At 41.2% G+C, this 11,274-nt stretch overlaps 1 protein-coding gene across 5 annotated transcripts in view; it reads right to left on the reverse strand.

The window, feature by feature from the left end:
• Positions 1-11,274, reverse strand: part of adgrl1a (adhesion G protein-coupled receptor L1a) — a 93,766-nt gene that overhangs the window by 46,114 nt on the left and 36,378 nt on the right. For all 5 annotated transcript variants that reach the window (XM_020610263.1, XM_020610266.1, XM_020610265.1 and 2 more), the window contains exon 2: positions 4,935-5,116. In XM_020610263.1, the coding sequence (XP_020465919.1) occupies positions 4,935-5,004 (70 nt within the window). In that variant the 5' untranslated portion in view covers positions 5,005-5,116. The remainder of the gene's footprint in view (positions 1-4,934; positions 5,117-11,274) is intronic.

Consider the following 11,274-nt stretch of genomic DNA (forward strand, 5'->3'; position numbering starts at 1 on the left):
AATGCAGAAAGAGGTAAAAAGAATGAAAGGAAAGGGAAGAAAGGAATGACAATGAGAAAAGAAGAATGCTGTTAGCAGATAGCAGGCAGAGGGTAATGAAAAGAAAACCAAGGGGGTGATACTCTAGGAAGGGGGCTTGGTAGAAAATGGGTAAGGTGGTGGGTGGAAGAGGAAGAAGGTGTTAGAGAAAACATGATGAGGAGGGTGGAAATGGAGAAGAGCAGGAAAATGGAAGAGGGAAAGGAAACAGAAAGTGAGGCCAAGAGCGAGATAGAAGGCCGATAAAAAAGAAAAAAGTGTGTGTGGGGAGGGGGAGTTTAGGGGAGGGACATCACGATGCAGACAGAGGGAGTAATAGCTGAGGTGTTAGGGGAGAGAAAGCAGAAAATGAGAGGCGAGTGTTAGGAGTGGGAGAAGCACCGACTGTTGCTAATAAGATGGGGAGGCAATGAAAGCTTGAAAACACACACAAGAGGCAAAGAGAGAAATGGGGAGGAAAAAAAGCTTTACAGCAGTTCTTTATTGCAGAATCAAGATGATATGCAGCAATATTCACATGCTGCTAGATTAGCAATTAGTGTCAGTGAAGCCTGTGGATTTCAGCTTTACGGCATAGAAAAAACACGGTACAACATATTCAAAGGCCATTTTCTGTCAAAATGAGGGTGTTTACTTGTCTCTATAAACACATACACAACCAGGCAGCTCTCATGGTCTTGGTCTATAATACACAAAGCTATTAGAAACTTGAAAATGCAGCTTGTATGTGTTGTTCCAAATTTATACAATCTAAGTCCAGTATAAGGCCTTTGTCTGTCTGTGAGTCTACAACTAAGAGTGACGTTACAAGAAACTGAGGCATTTGTAGCAACATATGCTTATACTGTTGTATTTGGTAAAAAAAATATAAAAAAACACAGAGAAAAACAAAAACAACTCAGCTCTTGAAGATACTTCCCATGTGAATTCAAGCATCAAATAAATATTTAGTGTAAAAAGAAGTAAGCAGATGCATACTGTAACACAGAGATGTGAAATACACAACTAATTCTGATCATAGCGCTTAAGGCACAATGTAAAATTAATAAAAAATAATTATTAAGCACAGCTTTAACAACAGCAGGTGTAGAAGGCAGGAGCAACAAGAAGAAGCTGTGAGCCGGAAAGGTTCACCTCAGTGATTTGTATGTGCCATCTGATTCTGATCAGCTAACATCGTGCACAGCTTCAGCGCCCTGCGTGAAGTATCCTCAGTTTTTCAAAATTGCTTGATAACTACAAAAGTATAGAGCTAAGGGTTTACAAAGCACATATTAAGGTAATACAATAAGCTGTTCAGCAAACTGTACAAAAAGAAGAGGCCATGTGAACATAGTAAGGTTAGTGGACGACAGCTTTATTGCCTACTCTCAAAATATTATTACTTAAGCCTTTAAGAAAATCAATTCTTATGAATTAATGAGTAAGTCGCAGTTTTGAAATTATCATTTTAATATTATAGTACTGAGGGATGGAAAGTCTACTGTGTCTGTGCAAACATTTCTACACTGAATGTGTTATGTACAGTAATAGATCTTGACTTTGAATTTTAGATCTAGGGTAGAGCAAAACTTAATACCTGAAATACTGTAGCTGTCAGCCCACTCATAAAAAAAGCATCTGGCTTGCAAAGACAGTGAATTCTTCATGTGGCCTACCCACCCTTGCATTATCGAAAGCAAAATACTCAGTCCCCATTCAAACATTCTGTCACCATCCAAGGACAGTCGGGAGACTAAAGCACTTTGCTGAGAAGATGGGTAAAAAACAGTTAGTCGCCCATCCTTAAATAATAGCTACTGTTGAGGGTAAAGGCACAGAAGAGAAAAAGCCAGGGGAGAGGAGGCAAAGACAGATAAAAATGTCTGCGTGTGCACAAAAGGACTAGGGGCCTTTCCACGCGACTGATCTGAGAGCAAAGTCTTAAATACAAGGGACATGCGAACAGATTCCACCAGTCAGCTGGCGTTGGCATCCTGATATGAGAGGCACGCACGCATTCATATGCACATACTAATGTGGACATGTATACACAAAGACTCAAACAGAATCTTGTGTATATCATTATGCACTCGTGGACAGAATGCACACACACATACTGTACATCATACAATATGTTAGCAACTTGGAAATTCACACACAGATTAGGACTGAAAGGGGTACAAAGGATATTAATAACAGTGAGAATCCACAGTTTACTACAGCTATCCTATAAGTATTAGGTCTCAGCAGTTGCATGTGTGCAGTCTGTATTCATAGCTTTTAATTTGCATGTAAAGTTTTAATTCTAATTATAATGTTATATCTATGTATGCACTTTAAAGTTATATCTATTTGTGTGCATTGTGTCAAGCACTTTGAGCTGCCTTTGTGTACAAAATGTACTATATAAATAAACTTGCCTTGCCTTGAAAGAACTACAAAAACAAGGCACACACTGATGCTTGCGCTGAGCTACATGAAAATTCTGTGTCAGAGCTTCACCACATATAGCACAGCTGCTTGCAGTGCCTGCCACATTAGGTAAGCCTAATGGACTTTCAGTGCAACAACACTGCATATGAAGGGTTGTACATTCTGGAGTGTTCTGTGGAGGCAGTGAGACATTCTGTTTGTCAGGATATGCATGTCAGTCTGTCAGACTGCCAGGTTGGGCGAAGGGAGGGGTTTTGTACTCTACCTACATGAATATTGCTTTATTTGCAAGGGTTGAATGAGTTTGTATTCATGGATGATTTTTTTTAAATTGAGTGAAAGTGAAATCAAGAAGTGCACAGTAATCCATCCATCCATCCATCCATCAGTCCATCCATTATCTATACCACTTATCCTGAAGTGGGACATGGGGGGTGCTGGAGCCAGTCTCAACTGATACTGGGCGGGAATTGGGGTCCACCCTGGACAGGTCGCTAGTGAATCGCAGGGCAGATTCTTAGAGACAGACAACCACACACCTACACTCACTCACTCCTAGGGGAAATTTGGAGTCTCAAGTCAACCTACTGTGGACTGTGGGAGGAAGCCAAAGTACCCGGAGAGAACCCACGCAGGCACAGGGAGAACATGCAAACTCTGCACAGAAAGACACCGAGTCAGCCGGGACTCAAGCCCAGAACCTCACTGTGAGGCAAAAGTGTTAACCACTGCACTAACATGCTGCCAGTGCAAAGTGATTTAAAAGGATAAACATTCTCCATGTGAAATGGGCAAGTGGGTGAGGTTTGTGGGACAGACCAGGGAGAATTTCAGTATGTGTACAAAGCTCATGCTGGTTAGGAACATTTGCATTAAAGAGATACTTCTAGAAGAGAATAAATGTGTGAGCATTGGGGTAAATATTAAAATGTGCAGCCGGGAGTACAGTGACAGATTAGTCAGTACACAGAGGAGGAGCAAGGGTACACATTAAACTGTGAAGCCATGTGTGATGATCCTGCAGGTTTCCAAATGTGTTCTGATTAGCCTGAGACTGATCTGAGCAGTTCTCATCACACCAAAACTCTGCCGTCTCCCTTTAGATCCTGCCTCCCTTGTTTTCTCTTCCTTTTCCCTCCTGTTCCTCTGGTCACAGTACAATAGGCAGAATACATTTCAGCCAAAAATATGCTGCCAAAATTGGGTGCCCCATAATGGTGTGGGTGTGTATGAGAATGTCTGTGCCTGATGCTGTTAGAAGATTCTTAATTTCACCAAACCAAATGTTGTGCCTGTGCTTTAGGTCTGAATAGTCAATTGATTATTAATGCATTATTGATACTCAAGTTCCAGGTCACATAGATAGTTCAAGGCCCATTATCACACTCTCTCTCTCGCTCTCTCTCTCTCTCACACACACACACACACACACACACACACACTAAGCAACAAAGCATCAGAGATCAGATGTGTCCAGTGGAACTTAAAGTATGCTACTGTACACAAATCCAATGTTACAAAGTAACCAAATTACAATGGAACAAAAAAACAGCACCTTCCCAAATGAGATATGAATTTGACCAATCAGAGCTCATACAGAGGAAGCGCTAAAACTAATGCTACGCCAGCACATTTTAGTTTTACACTTCCTCGATTCTTCGACTCCTGCTGCTTCATAGCCCCTCACAGTCTTGACCGTGTCTCTCCCTGATGCTCTTCCTTCTCATTCTACAGTAGCTGTCCATCACCCAACAGCTCATTGGCACAGAGCTGACTGAGTACATACAGCAGATGGTGCGCTGCTGTTTGTGTAACAGGCCACAAGCAGGACACCCAACAGCCCCTCCTTTCCATCCTCAGCCCTCTGCCTTGCCCTTGCAATCCCTACTCCTTCCCTCTGACACATCTTCAAACACACACACACACACACACACACACACCCTCCAGCAGCATTTCAGTGCAGCCAGGTCACATGCTGCCAGGCCTACAACAGTTCACACACAGAAACACACACATACACAAAGACAAAATGAAATATCTTATGGTACATGACACATTCAAGGAGGTCACACATATGGCACCGTTACATGCCCGAATTCCCTCTTATACTCTTGCCATGCTCGAACTAACATGAAGATGACAAGGAATTTTATTGACATTCACACATTCACTCTCCACTTTGCTCACACATTCTCTCTCTGTCTCTGGCTCCTGTCGAGACAGTTTGGTTAATCAAGTGCAGCGTTTTTAGCCTGTCCAGCAAGTCATTATACTTTCAACCTTCATCACGTAGCTAACGTATAAATATTACATCCTCATTTGCAGTAACCTAGTCAGACCAGTTAGAGGGCACAGTGGCTCAGTGAAGCAATAAAAATTTATACATACTGCATATACTGTATATATAAATAGGGAATACATATTGTAACATAATGTAATAATACTGAAGATACAATAGAATGTTAATATTTACTGCATACCTTGTGAGGATGGTGCAATGTTGCTGAAAGCTACAGCACAGGTTAAGATGATCCAGACTGCAAGAGCCATGTTGGAGGCTGACCAGGGGGTGGAGACAGGGGCGGTGCTAAAGCGTAGAGCCCGTCAGTAGGCACAGGTGAAGGGGTGGCACTTCCTTAGTTTACTCCTCCCTGAGGGTGGTCTTTCAAACAGAGAGGGATACAAATATGGTAAATGCTTCATAAAACTTTGACTCTGTTTATAAAACATAAATTATGTTACTGTTTTGTTTTTCAATCATTCCCCTCATCATGGAATTTGAATTAGACAGTGTTAGCTGATGTATTTTACATTTATCATTGGAAAATGTGATAATAACACTGCACAAAACAGAGCGGCTCACAATCCTGATAGCATATTAAAGTTACATCAGAGGAGAGGAGAGAGGGTCCTGTGGTGGTCAGGTAGAATGATCAGAGAGAGAGAGCTGAGGTCTTTTTGTGCAGGAAGGCACGGCAACAGCTGTAATCACTACCAGCTCCATAGGTGTCATTAGACCCCTTTTACTGGGGCATGTGCCCCAGTATCGATCTACTGTGCCCCACTAAATTCATACATTCGAGCTTTAACAATCTCCTATATTTGGCAGTGGATTAAATTAGATTGATAATAACATGAAAAGAAATGATTGGCTGTTCTAATGTCAAAGCAAAATTCAAGAAACAGCAACCTGTTTGTAGTATAAAAAATGTGGATGCCACACATAAGACAAATGATAAGATACTTGTTTAGCTCATTAACTTCTTAACCTAACATAGGCTAGTTATTAAAGGCAATGTCTTTGACTTTACTGCACCACGACTAACTCCTCTGCCAACACAGACCTGTGGAATGAAAGACTATCCAAAATTATCAGTAGCCTACTACTAACCAGAGAAAGTATTGGCAAAACTAATGTTAGAGCAACACAGAGTGAAATCTATCTATCTGTCTATCTATTTATCTATCTGTCTGTCTGTCTGTCTGTCTATCTATCTATCTATTGTGAATGTACAGCTGTCTGTGCAGGGGCCTCTATGGAGACAGGTGTCACCACCAGCTAGCCACTGCACAATACAATTTCAAAGTAATTAGAGAACTGATATGTTTTGTGGCTTTATGAGTTACAAAATATGATTAGATAGTTTTTTTATCATTATTTGTTGACAGACAAATTATTATTGTGAAATGCAGAAGAATGCAAAAAAAAGTGCAATATAGGGCCAGTTCTTTATGCCATAAAAACATGTTGATAATGTTCTTAATCTATGTTGAAATAAATATTTTCATAAAGATTAATGTCTCTACATTTTTACCTTTACCAGTAGTAGTTGTAGTAGCAGCAGGCAGTGGAATAGTGGGCTGAGCAATAAACGTTCAAGAAATAAAATTGTGTGATTTGAGTTATGAGGGTTCTGTGCCCCAGCTTTATGTCTAGCTACGCCCCTGACCAGCTCATCACTCTACAGTATTTGTACACTTGATTGAATCAGACATGATACAGATGTTCTGGGGCTGTTAAAGATGCTATACTCAGCTGTGAAAAAATAGATGCCCCCTGTGTTTGTTTGTGGTTGCATATGGGCACACACACAAAGCGAGACAGTGAAAAGTGATGACCTGGCCAGCACTGCCGTAGGGCTCACACATCTAATTTACCTAATGAAATAAATCACAAATAAATCACAAGCTCTGATTTTTGACAGCAGAGTCTGCTCTACCCCTCCAGGGTCTTAAACACAGAACACAGTAAAGTATTGTTAGAGCTAATACTCCTTCAGCTGATGGCTGATTGTGTGCATATGTATGTTTTATTTGGGGGGGGGTCATTTAATCTTTCCAGTCTTCTACCCTATGTATTTGGTTGATCCTACTAATTCATACCATGTGAGGACATAATTTAGATGCATGCTGATTAAGAATGCATGCACTCACACACACACTGGTTCAGCTACCATACATTGCTCGTGTTAGACTGACAAGCTTACAGACCTTTTCACCCCTCAGTAATTACACAAAGCCAATTAGTAAGAGCCAGAAGTTTCCAGCTGTAGCAGATGTTATGCTATGCATATGACAGCAAGATGCTCCCGTGTTTTACAGTAGTTCAGCCTTGAAAATGGTACAATTTAAAAATAAATCCGATAAAGCTTCAAAGTGCTGGAATAAGCAAATTACAGTATTGTTGCAAAATATGTTATGCTCTCAAGGTGGAAAAAAGCTAAGCATACTTCTAAATCCCTTAACTCAATATATAATTCAGGCACTTAGATTACTTCTGTAAAACTGGCAAACTTTAAATAATATTATTATTATTGTTTTTATTGTTGTTTACATTTTTCATATTGGATGCTTGCTCAGGAACACAACAACATGCAGACATGCCCACATCATCACTCATTTAACTTCACCTCCAACTCTCCAGCCCCTCCTCTTCCTGACCTTCTCTGATATTTACCCTCCTCCCCAGTGGCAACGCCCGGCCCACAGCCATCAACCTGACTGGGTGGTGCTGTGTGGATTAGTATGTTGAATCTCATGGAGTATAAGCAAGACAGACGGACAGTGAAGGGGCAGGCAAACATCAAGGAGGGTGAGAGAAAAGGAAAGGAGAACACAAAGCACATCCACAGCAGCTGTTCTTTACACCAGCGTTTATTTCTATCACATGCACAACCCACAACCCACAAACACACACAACCTCTGCACTAGTGCGGCCTGTGCCTTGGTTTGTTTGCCACCACCCTCTATGAGTTGCTCAGAGACAGGGCAGGAAAGACAAAGAAAGAGTGAAAAAAGTAAACAAATAGCAATAGACATGTGATGAACTGTAGAAGCCTTGGCTTCTCCGATCTCTCTCATGGCCTTTACTCTCCTGACCCCTCTTGCTGTATTATTAATGGTCAAAAAGTGATCTCCTCCTGTGCAGTGACAGGCCCTCATTTTGTTCTCCAACTTCTGTGGTTTAATAAGAAAAATCTGTCTTTCCTCTTGTTTCTTTTGACTGTGTTTCTGTCTGTACTGTTCAACAATAGCTCTCCTGTGGTCTCAGAAGATGAGGTGGGCCAGGAAAGAGAGCAGTGAGGGAGGACAGGCTGGGGTTTGAGGGAGGGAAGGAGAGAAAAGTGCAGGGTGGATAATAAATTGATTTTATTTTCTGACAAAAAGAAAGCAAGCATTGCACAACACTCAATTTCAGTGTGGTAGGAGAGAGAGAGAACAGAAGGAAGAAAGTATAGTTGGAAGGCCAAAGTAAAGGAAAGAACAAAGGGATGGGAGACCAAAGGGAGGAGGGAATGATGGAACAAAAAGAGAGCAAACATCATGCATCCTGAGCAACTAATAGGCAACTAAGAGAACGAACAAAATAGAAGAACGTCTTTATGTATAACGAGAATAAATAAGAGAGTGGGAAACTGCTGAAAATAGCCAAGCGAGAACTGCAAACGAATAGTAAGGAGCAGGAAGAGATGGAAAAGGAGAAAGTATTTCTTCTGCCTGTTTGTGAGTCACTCTGTCTCTGGGTAGAAGAAGGTTAGGCATCTTTGGATGGGTGTCTTCACCCTCCATACTCTTCCTACTTGGAGCATGTTAAATGCCCGAGGCCAGAGGCTGACCTTTTGCACTGATCACATCTACCATTATAATCATCACTGTTTCTCTTCTAATAGAGCGGAACATCATATCCCTGAGAGACCGGAGCCCACAAAATGGGAGAATAGACAGCAATTTCACTGCACTGGTGGGAAGGTGAAGAGGGCGCACAGGAGAAAAAGTGGGTGGCAGGACAAATGATAGTCAGTTGTATCAACACAAAGACACACATGAGGCTGTCTAAACAAAGCGACAGCGGCGTTACACTTAAGTACACAGCTCTGTCATCTTGTTTCAAATGCTACCCTCTGTTTCTTCAGCTATTAATTTACAGGCTGCCTTGATTCAAAGCAAATAACCTCATTATCCACTTCTATTGGATCATTACGATAATCACCATAATCATTAGGATCTGTTTGCTTCAGCAGACATGCTCATCAAGAACAGGGTGCCACAAGTCCTTTTTAATATTGGGTGGGGGTACTGTTAAAGGCTGTATGTGTCTTTCATGGGAACCATTCATGTTTACCCCATCACGCAAATCACTTGCTGTGCAGAAGAAAGAGGCATTTAAGAACATTACCCGAGCAGAATCAAAAGGTGGAACAATGAGTTTACTGAGATAAGTTTTGCTGCATGATTAGAAAAGCTGGTGCAACTCCCCAGAGCTGTACCTTCAGGCTTTCTCCTTCCTGATTTTCCTGAGGGGAATCTGATATCAGAGGTGGGAAAGACAAGTATGATAAGTGTAAGCCCACTCAGTGCATGCATGTGTGTGCATGCGCGTGTGTGTGTGACTGGTCAGCCTAAGGCCAGAAGGCTATAGATCCACACAGCTGACTGGATTAACACAGTAGCTTGAAAAGTCAGTCCAAGAGTTTGCCCAAGATGCTTTGTGCTCATGAATTGTTCTAGGAAATGCTAACATAATTAGCATTTCAATATATTTGTAGATGAGGTAAGTAAACAACCTAAAAAAATCACACAGGGCACTGGGGGAAAATGGGGAGAAGGAAAACACAAACACAGTTTTATTTTGTTTGGCAAACACGTGATCAATTTAAAGATTTGACAGTCAAACTATGATGGACAGTTTCTTCATGCAAAGAGAGGTCTGTGCATCTTAAGATCGAGCAGCAGCATTTTCTACGCTATTAGGATTGATGTTTATGCCTCAGATGCTTCACTAACAAATAGTTGGTTCAGTAGCAAAGCTCCTGCTATGAAGGAAATTATTGCCTCCTAGCAACCGACACAGTCGAGTGTGCAAAACCAAATGGCAATCACATCTCACTTACAAATCAGAAAGTGATGCAAACTGCTGCATTAAATATTTGTAATCAAGTAAAAATTCAGTTCAAATAAACTTCCAACATCCACTTAAACTGGAATAAATTGAAAACAACTTTTTTTTTTTTTTACTCAGTGCTGTTTGGGATTTGGTATCAGTCAGGTCTGAGACAGGCACTTTATTTCAAAGGAAAGCATCACTAGACTCGGTGAAGGCTGGCCATGTAGTATTAGAGTCTGATGAGACCACAGAGAATGACAAAAACGTATGATTCGCCTTGGGGCCTCTAAGTAATTCTCCATCTGACTCACTGGTACAGAAGCTTTGTCACGCTCAATACTCCTTTGTATTCTCTTGATTTAGGCAAGAGGGACTAATACAAGGAAGTGCAACAATAAATGAGGAGGAGATAGAATTCATTAATTACTTTTTCACCTCCATAAAACTAATCACTTGCCAAAGTGAATATAATTATCCTACTTGTCCTTTTGAAAAATAACAGACATACAGTACCATGAAATATCATTACCATTACCATCTGCGATCAAGCTTTGCTGAGTGGGAGGCTGTGTTTTTACTGTTAAACCTGCCTTCCAGGATGCTGACAAATGACAATTGAATTTAATTCAGATTAGTTAAGATGACAATTTGGAACAGGGCACATGGACTCAGTTCACTTGGATTAGGAGAAAGAGGCACATTGAGGACAGGGCCTGGCATGATATGACATCATTAACTATGAAATTCAGAACAACAGGAAGCCATGCCATTTTAGCAGCCCTAAAGCTAAACAAAGGGAAAAAATCCTAAAAATAAGTTAAATACTTTTCCACAAATAGTACACCCTCACCTCTGGGCACCTACCAGTTGCCAAAACAAGATCAAATCAATGTCACTCTAGAAAAAAATATACCCGCTTGTGTAAATCATTGCCCTCCCACCCTCCTTCATTATCTTCCAGTTGGGTTTATCGTTAATCTCCCTAATCCTTTTTGGTGAGGCTATCACTAGCAAAGACAACATAATAGCATTAGATATTACTCCTTCACAACAACCTGATTGTATTACATTTGCAGTGGCCATAATGAGAACTGATAGCCTACAGTAATGTTAACACTAGAGCATTCATTCAGAATGGATAATGTTGTTAAGCTTGCAGTGACTACACAAGCACATTCAGGTCAGATCATTGCAACACTTCTCCATTTACACGGGTAGGTCAGTTAAGGCCAGAGCTGTGGTGTGGTAGTATCTCACTGGATGCAACAGCAGGACTGTTTACATAATGACACCATTGTGCCGGCTGTGTGCGGCTGGAACATCAGTGCTCTTGTAATAGCCTGTGTATTAGGTCCAATGTGTTTGATTACTGACTAGGGGAGAGCAGGGATAGGCAGCAGGGAATAAGGCTCCCTCCAAAACAGCAACCCGGGGAA

This window comes from Monopterus albus, unplaced genomic scaffold (genome assembly GCF_001952655.1).
Source record: "Monopterus albus unplaced genomic scaffold, M_albus_1.0 scaffold105.1, whole genome shotgun sequence".
Classification (NCBI taxonomy): domain Eukaryota; kingdom Metazoa; phylum Chordata; class Actinopteri; order Synbranchiformes; family Synbranchidae; genus Monopterus; species Monopterus albus.